Source organism: Patella vulgata, chromosome 7 (genome assembly GCF_932274485.2).
Source record: "Patella vulgata chromosome 7, xgPatVulg1.2, whole genome shotgun sequence".
Classification (NCBI taxonomy): Eukaryota; Metazoa; Mollusca; class Gastropoda; family Patellidae; genus Patella; species Patella vulgata.
Genome location: NC_065885.2, coordinates 52,927,393 through 52,944,172, shown reverse-complemented (window position 1 = coordinate 52,944,172; position 16,780 = coordinate 52,927,393). Strand labels below are relative to the sequence as shown.

Genomic DNA, 16,780 nt, shown 5'->3' with positions numbered 1-16,780 from the left:
ACATCAGTTTAATTGTTTTAGTGACCAGAAAACAAATTTTGATATGCGTCGGCTTACCCAAAATGAAAGGTTACGTGCCCTTGGCATGCTACAGATCGGCACAACACAGGCGGTTGTGGCGCGGACGATGAATGTTTCTCAGTCTGTCATAAGCAGGCTATGGTCCAGATACCGTGATACACAATCTGTACAGGACAGACCACGCTCAGGGCGACAACTCAAGCCCAGGATCGATTTATCCGTACCTTGGCCTTGAGAAATCGTGTCATCACAGCAAATCAGATCAGCGCTCGTCTTCAAACAGACACTGGTGTGAGAGTGAGTGGCCAGACGATTCGGAATCGACTGCATAGGGGTCACCTTCGCGCCCGACGTCCTCGCGTGATCCCTTGTTTGAGAGATCATCACATTCAGGCAAGACGTCGTTGGTGTAGGGATCGTCAACACTGGGATAATCGACGCTGGAGCAATGTGATGTTTTCAGATGAGTCAAGGTTCACTGTTGATTTTTTGGACAGACGTAGGAGAATGTGTCGTCGTCGAAACGAGCGCTTCCAAGACGTTAACGTCATCAGACATGATCGATTTGGGGATGGTTCTGTTATGGTGTGGGGAGGCATCACTGTTGCTGGAAGAACGGCTTTACATGTTGTTGCAGGGCGTGTTACAGGCCAGTACTACCGGGACAACATCTTGGCAGTCCATGTTTTGCCGTTCGCACGACGTCATGGCCGCCGTTTCATCTTCCAGGATGACAACGCAAGATGTCACAGGGCCAGGATCGTTACAGGTTACCTCCAACAACAGAACATCACCACATTACCATGGCCAGCACTGAGTCCCGACCTCTCCCCCATCGAGCATGTCTGGGACATGCTTGGACAGAGGTTACGTCAACGTCAACAACGTCCTGCCAATGTCCAAGAACTTGCTGCTGCGTTGCAACAGGAATGGGACAATCTGGACCGAAATGACCTTAGACGTCTCATTAGGAGTATGCCACGTCGGATCAATGCTTGTTTGGCAAACAGAGGAGGATTTACCCGTTACTGACTTGGTTGTGATGCTGTGGTAACTTTGCTGTTTGACCCCGGGTATCATTTTACCCTTATAATGGTCAGTCTGTGCCTTACTTAGTCTAACGATCATTTGGAATAAATCGATGAATGTGAACTTCATTTCATTTTGATCATTTGTTTCTTCGTCAGTTTCATTAGGTGACTTTAATAACACTTAAAAATCAAATATCCCCTACTTTTTTTGAATAATATATATTATGTTAAATATTGAGTTTTTGCTGTATTTTTAGTTTAAATATTAAAAGTGAAAAATTTGCACAAAAGTCGAGATTTAACTATGTATATAAATTTAAATTAAATCTAGTGTTTTTTGATATATAAAAAGCAAAATAATTAATTTACAAACGGCGCCCCATAGAATAGCAGGAAATGCGTTTGCAGCCGTCAAATTTTCCAAAATTTGCTTGGTGGGCCCTACACGGTAAGCTCCGCTCTCATCGAAGACCGGCGTCGCCGCCTGTAACTAGTGTGACCCGAAATTTTTTCGGGCATGTTGGGTTCTGCCCCCTAACTGCCATCGAACCCGTGCGCCTATGCAAATCATGTGATATATATGCCATTGTTGTGGAACCTCCAGATCATGCCACTATTTTTATACGATTTTGATGAAATTTAAATATGGGTTATCATAAGATCTTCGAAAAGTTCGATTTTGGTGCGCATCAGTACCAAGACTGAATGAGCTTGAATATTTTTTGGCAGGGTCCGCTTGCATGGGATTGTGTCTTTTCTAATTCTTACATCTATTTGCCGTGATCAGTAATAGATCACGTACGTGTTTCCACATAACGGCAAGAAATCGAAACTTCTACTCTACGCTTACGGACAATAATTGAATAATTGGGCACTTGAACTTGTAAATCTTAAGCTATGGGATTTTTCATGGAGAAATTGTAAGCAAAGGCACAAACAATATTTTTACTCGATCCTCTCGGCAAGAATCGTTTGCAGTACCAGTACCACTCCTTTTCAAATTTCCTGTATCCGCCACCGAACCCACAAACTACATTCTTTGGTTAGACTTACCTGATTTATGAATACGTAGATCATTTAAATTCGAGCTGGAAAATAAAAACTACGCGCACCTGTCATACCACTGACGTCAACGTGACCGTGACGTACATTGTAACGCGATAATTTGCGAGACTTTTCATTTTATTTTTAGAAAGCAGACGATGTAAACATAAACAACTATTATTTTGTTAAAAAAATTCTGAAACATGGATTCACTTATCTGCAACTTTCCAAAATGCAGAAAGGAACTCGAAGCCTTTGCATGGGTAGGTCGAAAATTGATTCTCGGCAGGAGCTAGGTAACACTGCCAGTGCCTGCACTTCAAATACACTAGGGACAGTACTAACTAGTAGTAGTAGGGTAGGTAAGAAAGAAAATTCAATTCAATCAACTTCAAATACGGCCATGTCTGAATCTTAAATCTGTCTACTAAATAATAATAAGGCTCTGCGTAGTACTACTGTACTAGTACCAAGACTGCGAGACCAATTAACCTAGTTATTTAAAGTGACCGGTCACTCTTCTTATGGGTGCTAGCGGCTATGCCTAGACAAAGCTTCCTTCCTGGCCCAACCCCAAGTTCTCTAGAATTTCACATATAAAATGTGTCTACTAAATTATTAAAATACTACTAAAATCTAATGCCTGCATCACCAAGACGCTATTTTGGTGAACACCTTTATTAAATCATATGATGTGCTCTCACGACGTCGACAGTACCGCTAGGCCTAGTACCAGGCCTTCTAGTTCTACCTGTCATATTATTGTCCGAAACTTCAGGCAAGTTCAGATCAGACTAGTCGGCCAAGGCCTGCAAACAACGGATGAAATACTGTTCATTTTCTTTATGCCAACAACTTTTCTAACTTTACACCAAAATTTAATGTGGAACCCAGAACTGCAACTAATATTGTCAACGTATAAATTTTGATACACTTTCAAACATAAAAGTTGGAGAAAGATATGGGATACATTGCAATGTAGCCTAATATATTTTATGGTGTTTTGATAAGAGTGTGTAAAAATTCTCATAAATACCCGAATCTTCGGAAGACTGACGAAGCTGTACATACATAGTACAAATTATGTATCCCGTCATAGCCCTCAAAATAGCCGTTAAAAAAGCGCTGATCTAGGAGGGATGGGTCGGAATCGGTAAATCAGAAATTATTTAAAAGTGAAAACCGATATGAGTACTTCTAATTTATACGTTGTCATTGATAATTTCAGGTAACGTCCTGCTCCCGTATCCTTATTTAATGGCTGATATTTATCGCATCCACCGAAAACAAGCTTTTTTATTATTCAATGAGACTCAAGTCACCAACAAACCACAATTTGTTTGAAGAGCACTACACAGTTCTTGTGACTCGGGTGACGCAGTTAGATCCAAGTTTAAACCAGCGTAATACTTATTAAGACTCAAGTAGTAAATTATGAAGGATGGTAAGGGGTATGAAAATAGAACAATCACAACATGTGGACCCTTAGATTAAATTCCAAAAGAATTTGGCGGATATTTTTTTTTCAGACCTCACGCCAAACTTGACATTGAGCCCACCTTGGATCCTGCACGCCCCCCCCCCCCCCCGCATCTCATATATAATATGCTGCATCTTTAAGGTGTCAAGGTATGCCCGTATTAGACGAAGTTCACAATGTAGTCAATGTATCGGCAATATAGCGTTTCATTGTGATGCTGTTATGTGGTGGCGCGATATTATTATTTTTCAAAAACAAACACTTAACATGTAAATATAGATATATTTTGCGATGATGATGGTTCCAGACAGTTTAGCAAAGCTTTTAAGTGTCCAGCGTGTAAGTAGCTTAACAGATATTGAATTAACACATATAATGTTATTGTTAACGTAAATGGCTTTAGTCTGAATAAGGTTGTCTACCACCCGGTGGGAGATCATTTTTTTAATTTCGGCATACCTTACTTGAGTTATGGGGTTCGATTACCTTACATATATGCTACTTTCGAAATTGTCAGTATTGCACCACTGCTTCATTATTTTTTCTACAAAGCAATGGGGCAATATTTGCCCAAATACTTACATAATGTTGTCTGATAATTATATTTTGGCACTGAAATTGTTTATAATTTCGTGTATTTAGGGATATGCAGTGAATTCTAGTTTGAGTAAAATGTATTGATTTATTATGTAATTCAGGTGATACAATAGTATCTGGAAGATTTGATATTATACGTGTGGACTTAAAACCATCGGAACAATATAAATCGGTAGGTGGATAACGATACAATGTGTCGGCATGTTTTTGTGAAATGAAGTGTGGTTTAAAGTCTTGCTATTGTGCTCCAGCTGGACTAATGAAGACGGGTTATAACGTGTGCTATGTTGGAATATCGACTTCCATCTGTCATGGCTTCTATTAATTGCACGTTAATGTGTACACGGTACCTCGGTGTTTTGTCCCATCCGAACTACCAGACACTGTCCTTGTCAGGCACCACTGACAAGGGTGAACCACACCGGAAATTCTCTAGAAACGTTTCCTACATTTTTTAAATTTATTATGCAATTTGAAAATATATCTTGCTGATAATGAAGAAAAAACAAATATCATTACATCTATACGGTACATATATTTATAACACTGTAGCCTATTATTAACATAAACAAGATTTAAACATGCATTATGCAAGAGCAAAATCTGCTTATTACAAGTCTTTCTTTAGGCCTGAAATGTTATCTAAATTATCAATTAGACATTAATTAACTTATCCAGACCATAATAAACTCTCGATGTCAAGGCTAGCTGGATTAGATTCCTATATGTCGCTAACGGCCAAAGATAATTAAATCAGAAAAAGTGGATAACCGAGACTATGCAAAAATTTCACCGGCTTCTTTCTCGGCTCATAGTGGATCAATTTGACTGAAATTTTCAGCAAATTACCTTTACACTATCTAGTTTTTAACTATTATAGCGAGAACTGCCATCTCTTTATCTTACCTCCCATAATGTATCTTTAACTGTTTTTATTTTGTAGATGGTTCTTGCTGGTCTAAAACCCGAGACAGTTATGGAAATCTGCACTCGATCTTTATCCTTCTGGACATACCAGGTAATCTTTGAATACTTCATGTTGGTACTAACAATAAATACTAAATGGCCATCTTGCCTGTTGTGTGAGTCGGTTAGTATAGCACCGGGACACTAACCAGGAACTTCCGGATTCCATCCCAGCATTGGCCGAGAAAGTTACTCGAAATTTTCCAGTCCTATTTTCCCATGTCAGCAGTACAGGATGAAGCGCCTGGCATGGAAAAATGTCGTCATTCGGATATGACGAAAAAACAGGACCCTTGTATACTTTTGACAGCAAGTTAAAAATTGAAAAAAGAACAGGCTGTAGCACCGCTATTCGGAAAAAAAACTTCACTAACTAATAGCACACTGAATGGTGTATGTTGGTGCAGGACAAGTAAGACATTAAATCACAATTTAGACAGCGTAAACCGTAACATATTTACTTCCTGATCATGCGGGGGGGTTGGATGGCCGAAAGGTTAGCACGTGCGTGCTGTATCATAAGGCCTGTCAATGGCGTCATTGAGTCAACTGGCGTGGTTTCGAATCCCCGGTTGTACGTGACAAGGGTATGGTCGCCTGTCCAACCTCGTGGGGTTTTTTCCGGATCCTACGGTTTCCTCCCACTGCTAAAGACCCCTACGCGCAAATGAATTATTGAAATAAAATTAAACCATGTTAGTCCCGAAATGACCTAGTTTGTGTCGAGTGGACGTTAAACCCCATTTCTCTCTCTCTCTCTCTTTCTGCATTTACTGATCGGCGATTGTTCAGTTCAAGGATGTTAGTTAAACCTGAGTGTACATGTAAGACGCCCAAAACATGGTTGAACCCCTGATCGTCATTTCTTGAAATTAAAACCTCTCGAATATCTTTTTTAAGACGCAGCAAGAAAAATCATATCAAGAATATGTGTCCAGTAAAGCTAAAGAACGAGCTATTCAACTAGAACAGTACTATGAACAAATTGTAACAAGGACACACGCGGAGCTTAATAGTAAGTATCATGAATTAGTCTTTTTCAATATTCCAAGTAAATCATTTTTACTAATCGAATGAGTTTCAAGGAACGAATATCGAATTCGTCCGAATTTTCGCATCGCAAATTTCGAAGACAAATCGTTGAGTTATCTTGAAAGTTCGGAAAGGCGATGCAGGACCAAGTTCAAAATTCAGAAAACGGTCATTGCCTTTCTAACCTTGTGAACCCAAGTATTAACGGGTATGTAATACAGTAGAGTGGAAACTATAGATTCTGGGTGGGTCGGGGCGGCTGAAATATGCATGACTGTACATGTTATAGGGGTTCATTGCTGGAGACTACTCACATACCTCAATCTTGAAGAATGCCAAATTACCTAGGAACAAAAACTCAAAACTGTGATTTGGCACAATATACCTGTAAAAACTGGTCGTCGAACATCAACCCAATCAACCTGGGTCTCCGCGCTACAAATGTAATACTGTCTTGAAATGAAATGTAGGACTGTTTTACCTTGAATCCGTGAAAATGCACTAGATCCATATTGCAATGAATGCCTCACAATCCCAAAACAAATTTATATCTAAGCCATAATTTACTAATTAATGGTCTTATTTTTTAAATAATGTTTGGACCGAACTGTTTTCCTAATAAAATTACTCCTGATCGTATATGGTCTTATTCTCTGTATTTAACCTTTATTCTATCATGTTTTTTCTTAATTATTCAAAACGAAATATAAAATTATAACAATCATGTTTGCCATACATATATTGACTCTTTTTTTTCAGCTTTAAAATCTCAAATCGGAAGTAAGTATTCCCCGTTACTTTTTGGTCGTTTTGGAGGCATCACAGTGTTTACCCAAATAGCATTTTTAGTTTGTTCTCTGTCAATCTCTTGCAAAAAGGTGGGCGTATCTTGAATGGTAACCACTTGTTCTTTTAACATATTGTTTACATCTATGTCTGTTGTAATAGTGTGAGTTATGATATTATATGCTGCTCCCCGTGGAAGTTTTTATGCATTTTTACTATCTTAGCTAATCTTATCTACACATTTTTTTCTACATCTAATTTTTGTTATTATTTTAAGCCGCAAAAAAGGAACTAGAGGTTGCCAAAAAGAAGTACAATGAAGTCACTGAAAAGCTACAAGAAAAAAGTCGTCAAAATCAAAAATTACAGGTAAACTAAAATCTTGAGCTAAAAAGTATATAGATTTGACTGAAAAACCGAGGTCCAGATTGGCGTCCACCTGAAAACCCTTAACAGTTGGAATTCAATTGTTGTTCTGGACAAATGTTCCTCGTGGCACATTGCATGGCGCATGCCCTTCTTTGTTAGCTAGGTAGGAGCAGAAAGGTAGACCGTTAAACCCAATTTCATTCATTCATTCATTCATTCTAAAAAAAAACATTATGATTTTGATTTATTGAAATCCACAATCGTTAACAATTATATTTATTTACTTACCTTAAACATACCTTAAACATGCATTATGCAAGAGCTAAATAGACATTAATTAACTTACCTACCAAGACCATAATCAACTCTCGATGCCATCGGATGCCTGCGATATTAGTGGATTTAAATACGTTTTGCGGTGGACGCGGTTATAAATTAAAGTGAAGTAATTTGGCAGTAATTTTCAGCATATTCTCTTTTCATTATCTATTTTTTAACTGTTATAGCAAAAACTGTCAGTTCTTTATCTAATCTTACCTAATGCCTCTTTAATATATTATTTCAGTCATTGTATGATGCTCTAAGACGTCGATGTATAACACCTTGTCTTGGTAATCGTGATCAGCCATCTGACAATTCCAAGCATTTACCCACAAACTATAATATACCACTATCATTGACAACTGTAGAAGGTTAGAAGAATGTTATTTATGTTATCCTCTAGTTATTTCTCAGTGAATCGCTGGATTATTACCCACTAGCAGATTCATGGGTGTTGTATTTCAAATGAAGATAATATCTTTATATCATTTTGAAAAAATTTGTTCACCAAAGGGATTGTTCTCGTGGTAATTATATAACTTCGCTTGAGTTCATAACGTCATCAACCGATATCAAAGATATTAAGTGTAAAATAAGCAGTGGCGACGAGCATTATCACGTCATTTGATTTGGAGTCGTTGACGGAAGGAATGCACACCCTTGGAATACACTAACAACCAATCCTACTAGGCATAATATTGTCGACAAACGCTCGTTTTTTTTGTTTTACAGTTCCCTGTCGTGCCTCCGTGGTAGATTTTGCGAGTGGCCATTCAGACAACTCGAAAGGTCTACAAAACGATATTTCTGCTGGACGACACGGGAACAACAGTCCCCCCGAACGTAAGTATTAAAACATAGTTTTAGTCCTATACGCCATCTTTTTAATGTTGGTACTTGACCAGTGGCGTTTTGCTTGGGTTTCTGAGAACAAACACCAACATTTCTGACAAAGCTGTTCCACAAAATATGTCTCTTTGTAACATATCAAGTTGGACCAGGACTTACAAAATCTAGAGCTTTCCTCTTGGCCGACGATGGGAATCGAACCGAAACATCCTAGTGTCCTATCCACGTGATTCCCTTTATGAAGGAATGAGATTCGGCATTTTATAGACAATGTGATAGCGACAATTATGAAGGAATGAGGTTCGGCATTTTATAGACAATGTGACGGCGACGAAAAATAAAATGACTACAAGGACTGTTTGGTGCCGCTGCAATTTTTTTATGCGGACTTTTATTATTTTATTATGTTGATTCACATATCTAATCGGCGTTAAGCCGAGAAAGTATTCCTATTATTTATATTGCTAGTCAACCAAACATCGATCTTGCTAACCGAAATATTGAAAAGGAGTCGAAGTATTACACCAACAGGGCTGAAATAAGTTATCCGTTTTATAGCTGAAAAATCTATTTCATTTTTAATTAACCACGTAATTTATTTCAGGTGACTTTGTGTTCCGACCAAATTCCACTCCAGTGATAAACAGAGCATCATCTGTTGCCGATATCCAGTCCCTACACAACAGATTTAATATAGATCTACATTTGGCTGAACGCTGAAAATGTGTTTAATCCTTTGAATTTATATTTATTGATGATAAAAAAGTTGTAAAGTGGTTATTTTTAAAGTTCCAGGTTAAACTTCCTTTGTATCCGCGCGTCTTTTTTTTTTTTTTACCGCCGAAGACATATTAACTTCCACTGTCCTGTTACTAAATGGCCCTAAGCTATTTATATTATGATCTCGGACCTGGGCTAAAACTGATTTAAAAAAGATGTCTTGAGGAATTGAGAAAGGGTTTAGCGGAACAATGTTCTACAGTCCAAATATCTTAAATATGATAATTTAACAAATGGTTGTTTTTTAGAAACATGTTAGGTATCTCCTGCCAAATGTGCTCAGCTCCAAGGGATATGGGGGGTTGGGTGGCCGAATGTTAACGAGTGCGCGTTGGATCAAACGGTCTGTCATTGAGTCAAGTGGCGTGATTTCGATTCCCCGCGTGTACGTGACAAGGAGTAGGGTCGCCTATCCAACCTCCTGGGTTTTCTCCGGGTCCGCCAGTTTCATCCCACTGCCAAAGACCCCTACGCGCAAGTGAATTATTGAAGTAAAGTTAAACTATATGTTAGTCCCGAAATGATCTAGTATGTGTCGAGGTTAAACTCTCTCTCTCTCTCCGTCCATCTCTCCATAGGAATATGGAATAAAATTAATTATATATTCGGTAGATTTTAGTTTATTGTAGTGAGAAAACAGTTATAGTTCTCGTTCACTCTTATATCGAATTGATACGCGGGACCTCGGGTGTTTGTCCCATCCGAACGACTATACAGTGTCCCTTCCAGGCCCTCCGTCCTGCAGCACAACTGACAAGTGGAAAGCACGGCGAAAAATCACGATGAACTTTCTCGGCCTACACCGGAATTGAACACGGGACCTCGCTGAGCAATTGCGGTTCGAGGCCAGTACTCATAAATGTAGCTCCAATCACATTTGACCCGAAGCAACGTTTTTCAGTGATGTTTGGTGACTCCTGTATCATATTTTTTAAATTTTATGTCAGATTGTTTTTCATTTGTACTCAAAAGCCAGTTGTTCAAGCTATTTTGTTACTGTTGATGGTAGTTAAAATGCACACCAGCCCATATGATTTAATATATGTTTCTTTGTATCAAAAAAGTTATAATGTAACCTATTGTTGTTTACCCTTAAGAATTGTTTTGTTGGGGATTTTGGGTGGTTTTTTTTTGTTTTTTTTTTGTTGTTGTTTATGTAAATATCAAATAATAAAATCAATACTTCACCATGCTAATTATTGGCCTAGTCTAGTAAAATATTGCAGTTTTCGAAAGACGTCGTTGTTCTTTGAATACATGTACTTATAAAAAATCCTGCACAAGCCTTACAGGACAATATTGGTGTACATAAAAAGTGATAGAACTGGTTAAACACATTCCAAATATAATATTAAAACACAGAGATCATTGCACCAATATTACATAAAAAGTGATAGAACTGGTTAAACACATTCCAAATATAATATTAACACAGAGATCATTTCTATCATCCTCTCACAGTCTAATCAAATGAATTATCAGTGAGCTGAAAATCGACCGCGACGCGTATCGGTTATCGCCCGATACTTCAGTCAGTTATATGGATAACTCGTGTTTTCCATTTTTTGCGTCACTTCCCGTTTCGTCAGATCATCGTTACGCATCTACCGTAGCATCGCTGTCTAAATATTATATCTGTAACACATTTATTGGGACGCTAACACTGTCCTTTAACTACTGTGAGCGTCATCTTTAATTGCAGTCTTGACGCCAAAATCTATGGTTTATAAAATCGGTCGTGACAACCGAGAAAATAACTCTCACTGGAGATAACTCCCATTTGTATAAATTATTGTAAACATAAAACCTGTTCGAGCAGATGATGATTTCATTTACAATAAGTCAATACAGTCAAGGACAGAAGTAATGTGAAACGTTTATAAGCTTATAGTTATAAATATTTATTTAGCCATTCAGCAGATGGAAATATATTAGTGCTTAAAATGGCGAACCATTGACGATTATGCAGTGATCTGCAGGAATTTAGAGGTCTAGCTATATAATAATATATACATTACATTTAAATGTAATATCACCTCGGTGGAAGCGGACGTAAAATACAACTAACTCAACAACAACATTTACATGTAGTAGAAGAACAGTTTTAGTCGTTTATGATCATACTTAGATGTTGTTATCTGCAAACACGAATGAATACATAAAAAAGGTATGTTTTGACTGTACTGAAAAACCGAATAGAACTAGCAGTAGCAACTTGACTTGTAGTGGCTTGTCGTTCCGAGTAACTTCAGTACATGATAGGGTGACCCATGCACCTACAGAAATACAGTCAACCGCTGATAGTTCGAGACTACCACTGAAGCGTGCACATTCGCCGTGTCGAGGCCAACTTTCTGACAGTATGATACTATAAAAAGCCATGGCACGTGCAATTCTCTACAAATCTATCAACTATTACAGCCGTAAAAAATTTATTGTTGACGATTTTGAATAGCAGTAAAATTAAGCTTCTTGGTTATTACAGCAGATTTAGAAATTAAGTTCGTTTCATTTTTTAAATCGCTTTATCATTAACTGTACCGTTAAGAGCGGCATCTTTTGGTTTAGTACAAATAATATCTCTGAAACACTCGGGTTAGACAGGAACATGATACTAGCAGTAGTTTCATTTTACTTTTACAAGCTTCTTATACAATTGTTGAGCTAGCTAACGTGCTCATTTCTAAATTCAATTTCTTGTTCTAGCTTTCTGGTATGTTTCGTAAAAAAGTAGTCTTGATTATCCCGGCCTGTCAATCAGCCCTAGAATGGTCGATAGACTGGTTAAGCGAGACTAATTTCAAAACACGGGCACGTAACCTATCTTTTACTCAAAAGTGTCTGGATGTTATGGACGACACATGGAACCAGTTTTCAGTCTATTATTTATAGATGATTAATGGTCATAGCTTATTAAGTACAACATGATCGTTTATTTAGTGACTATAATTGTGTGAAACTGATTTGAGGCTTGGCATATATATAAATATTGTGGCGAAATTGTCGAGATATATGGAGATATTTATTTATGGTGGGTCACCCTACACATGACACAGAAAGTATCACAGATCGAATGATGTGGTTTTCATACTGTTTGATGAGTATAATTTTCTTTAATTCAGTTGGCAGACTACATAGGCGTACAGTGAAATTTTTGACTGGGGGGGCGGTGGTGGTTGGTGCCCAAAAAATGTAGTTAGGTTCTTAGTATGTTATATAATAATAATAAATTCGCTGTTAAATTGGGCACATTCAAGAACACAATATTTTTTTATACAACTTTTACAAAGTACAATTGTGTGCCCAAATTTTCCCAGCATTTGGTGCCCAAAATGGGGGGGCCGCCGCCCCCCCAGCCCCCCCCCCCCCCCAGCTCTTATGCCTATGGCAGACTATCGCCAAGCTACATTTGTTGCATTAATAAATAACAAAAAAACAAATAAATCACTTTATTCAATAACAATTTATGGGAGATTATATATGACATTGAAGGTTGATTATTATAGGTTTGGATGAGTTAATATTAATGTCTAATAGTAATTAATAGTTTATATAACATTTCCGGCCTAAAGATAGACCTGCAATCAGATTAAGCTCTTCCATAATGTATATTTAATAAATAAATTCAAAATCGAGGTCATTATTAAACAATAAATTTCACCATTTTTTACCATGAATAGTATCAAACTTCTTTCTCTGGCTATGCTTTGGCATATTTTCCAAAACCAGCCTGTATTGGAGTTTTTGATTCGTTGTATAATAATTGTAGTAAAAATACATGCCAATTCTCGACACCATTTCTCGAAACGTATTGCCTTGTCAATTGTTAGACTCAAGTAACCCAACGGGTTTCATTGATACAATATACATGTAAGGAAGTAAGTAATTTCTGCATATTCCACAATGTCTCCTTCAAATATTTTTTATGTATGAATAATCACCATCTTACAAAATACGAATGCATTTTATCAAAGAGGGGTTCCAGAGCAATTATTTTTGTACCATAGCCAAATTTTTTAAATTATGGTATATGAACTTTTTTAAATGATAAAACAAACCATAAACCTAAAAGCCTTGTAGTAGACTTTGAAGAGGTCTACTTATCAATACCATTGATTAATTCTGTGTAATTTTAAGCTGTGGACATCAATGAAAAAGCATGATGATGAGGTTTAAAGTTTTAGAGATTAACGATTACGTTTAAAACAAGTTCTTGTAGCTGTATTTATATTCCATCATGTGGTAAAATTTGGTTTTACATACACGATACGTAAATAAAAAGGGCGATTCAATTCAGATTTCATATTGAACCAATTATGTCTAAAATCATAATGCCAATCAACAAACAAGATACAAGTCTTTTTTATTACAAAAACATTGGTGAACTAATCTCGGCCATGATCGGTCAACCAAGCTAGTTGATTATTGGGTAAATAAAACAATTGTAAACAACCAATGAGTAAAAGTTATCTATTCCATATAATTAATGTGTGTACGAGTCAGTCAAGTATTAGTTGTGGACGACATAATCAGTAGTTGTAGACGACATAACCAATATCTTGTGGACGACTTTTACCAGTGGTTATGGATGAGTTTGTTTGTGGATGAGATAACAGGTACCCCTTCATACTAGTGTACATTTTAGATTTTGTCAGAGAGTAGTGACCGTGGAACAGTCTGATAAAAATATTCACATTTTGCAAAATTATGCATGTACTGGTTATGGTTCTGAGTAAGTATGGTAATTATCTACATTGTAGATGAACGTTGCCATATATCTACACTGTAAGTAAGAAACACTGTCTATATGTGTAACAGGTAGTGTGATTAAATCATATGTTACTACTCTATTAACATCTTTTTATTAAATTTGGATTACACCTGTCATAATTAACATTTTTATGGGGTGATGGCAGATCCTAGTTTGATTCATTAAGTATATTTTAAACTGAAAACAGATTAAGGTATTATTCAGTAAAAAGTATGTGTGTGAATATATGCATCATTTCAACTCTTCCAATGCGTCATATGATGGCCATTCCTGATGTAAAGTGTGCTAGAAATTGTAGTGTAACTTCCTAGTATTTCATGGTATTATTGGTATTGATTCATAGCCTTAAAGGGATGATATCCATCAAACGTACTAGTGCTCTAGACCCATAGCTAATTACACTCACACTGCTAACATATTGTAAGCACATCAATTTGTACTTTCCATCGCCTAATGTATATAAATCTGTTTTAGATACCACTAAAACTGTAAATAATGTTACGTCATGATTTTATCACAAAGACAGTTTTAAGAACATTTTAACGAAGAACATTTTAAATATATTTTAAAAACTGATATTTTAAGATATTGCGATTATACTCCACTAGCTATATGGAGATTGTCCGTAATTGGAAAGATTTACACACAGAAGAAGATGTATAAATTCAACAGACTGATTCATTAATCACAAATTTGACTGATGTCTTTTTTTCTTTTAGATTGACATTGGTTTTATTTACGTGAGTGTTGATATTCAAAATGCGGGTTGAAAAATCAAAGCTACTCCGTCAGATCAGAAGAATTGTTAATAGAAAGTTTGGAGGTAAAACCTTTTTCCACTTTAGTTAGAGTTTGATATGGAGGACAACATCTCACATATCATGTGGATAGTCATTAGCATTTTTGACACTGAAAGTAAATGTATGAGAACGGTATAGTAATACACTGAATAAATAAACTATTAAAGGTAAGCTTCTATAAAGAAGTACAAGCATATCTATGGGCCAGAAACCGATCAAGGCATTTTCACTGCTATCTTGGAGTTGTGGCATATCAAAAATCCATCAGTTAATGCACAATTGTCCAAGGAACAAACATGCCAAATTTTATGTCGATCTTACATATACTTCAATTGACGGAGCCTTGGGTTTTTGTTGGTGGTTTTTTTTTCGAGAAGAAGAACAAGATAAGTAGCACTTGGTACCTGGTCTAAAAAGTATTGATGAAAAATATATATTTAGATTTAACTAAACATGGACAGGCTATATGTTTGAAAATTATGTATATTTGATATACAGGTTGGAAGAAGTTTATTTTGTTAACAGTATGTGTTTGTGTTATACTGTATTGTATCAACTCCTTATTTTCAAGATCAGGTATGTCCATATTCAATAGTTTATTCTACTGATCAGGGACCTGTTTCACAAAATTTTAACTAAGATAAAATCCAAATTTTAGTAATTTGATTGGATAATATTAGATTAATTTTAGTGCTTAGCCAATCAAAATTGAAGTATCTACTAAAATTGGATTTTATCTTTAGTTAAGTTTTCGAGAAACAGGGCCCAGGGATCTTAATCGGTTATGGTACTGGCTCACAAACAAGGAGATCCCAGATTTCATCCCTGTGTTTTATGTGGGTGGATCCCTGTGCCTGTATCCGTGTGGTTTCCCCTTGTGAGCATGATACTATTGACACTACATTAAGATACCTTGATAGTAATAGTACCTGATAAGTGCAGGTGAACAGCACTACACGCAAAACAAAACCGATAAGACAATATACCTATAGACAAGATAAACAACATAGACATTGCAAGAAATAAATATCAAGTGAATAACGGTAGTAGTAGGTCGCATCACCGATGTCTGGGCAAAATTACCCTCATAGCATGCTGCATGGCGTATATGCCTGTCTTCATTTGAATTAGATGGATCAGTAAAGTAAGACATTGAATTTTATTTCATTTCTATGCCAATTATAATGCATTTAATGATGTTTTGTTGAGTGTATGAAATCCAGCATGGCTTGAGGGCTAGTGCATTCTGTATAACACAAACAGAAGTCGCAATTTATTGGTCCTTATAACTCTATGATATTTGTGAACTGGACATTTTGATTTACCATCAATCTAAATTATCTACTAATAAATATTATATTTATTACAGGACGTCAGGTATGGGATGTAGGTGGGGAAGGTTTAAATGTTACAGGTATGTAAATTAACTAGTTGAATATTGTTCCATTATGATGTACAACATAAGTGTCACAGACCTTAAAACATTTCTACTCATTACTCTATACAATACTGTTAGATCTCTATCTCAATATGTAAATCAACATGTTTACCAAACTATAGAAATGAATTAGATAAAAAATGGGAGCACTAAATACATAATAATATATCCTTGGTTTTCCTTCAATAGATAATCTGTATCTAACTTATTTCAATCAATCCATGTATTTCCTGGAAAAAAGTCCCATCAAAGCAAGCTTAGTCTCAAATGAAAGGTGGGGTTCGTAGATACTTCAGAAAAAATTAACCAATCATGATTGCTTGGGGAAAATTTTTAGGGCGTGGTCAAAGGTCAAGATCGACTAATCAGAAAATAGCAGTCAATATCTCAAAAACTATCAATGTTGGACCCTATAAATGTATTATCAAGACATAGGAACTCTATATCTCCGAGTCGAATAAAGCAGTCTGTACTAATGGACTTAAATGCCAGTGC

At 36.5% G+C, this 16,780-nt stretch overlaps 2 protein-coding genes across 2 annotated transcripts in view; both read left to right on the top strand.

Moving 5' to 3' along the window:
• Positions 1-2,299: 2,299 nt before the first annotated feature.
• Positions 2,300-8,023, top strand: LOC126827926 (E3 ubiquitin-protein ligase CCNB1IP1-like). Its single transcript, XM_050557507.1, has 9 exons — positions 2,300-2,359; positions 3,325-3,340; positions 3,856-3,915; positions 4,275-4,345; positions 5,117-5,191; positions 6,040-6,154; positions 6,931-6,951; positions 7,235-7,326; positions 7,892-8,023. The coding sequence occupies exons 1-9, from the start codon at positions 2,300-2,302 to the stop codon at positions 8,021-8,023; spliced, it is 642 nt and encodes a 213-aa protein (XP_050413464.1).
• A 3,123-nt stretch (positions 8,024-11,146) lies between these two features.
• LOC126828795 (protein O-linked-mannose beta-1,2-N-acetylglucosaminyltransferase 1) overlaps positions 11,147-16,780 on the top strand; it is a 28,766-nt gene continuing 23,132 nt past the window's right edge. The window contains exons 1-4 of the mRNA XM_050558784.2: positions 11,147-11,443; positions 14,767-14,870; positions 15,346-15,423; positions 16,217-16,261. Of these exons, the coding sequence (XP_050414741.1) occupies positions 14,807-14,870; positions 15,346-15,423; positions 16,217-16,261 (187 nt within the window). The 5' untranslated portion in view covers positions 11,147-11,443; positions 14,767-14,806. The remainder of the gene's footprint in view (positions 11,444-14,766; positions 14,871-15,345; positions 15,424-16,216; positions 16,262-16,780) is intronic.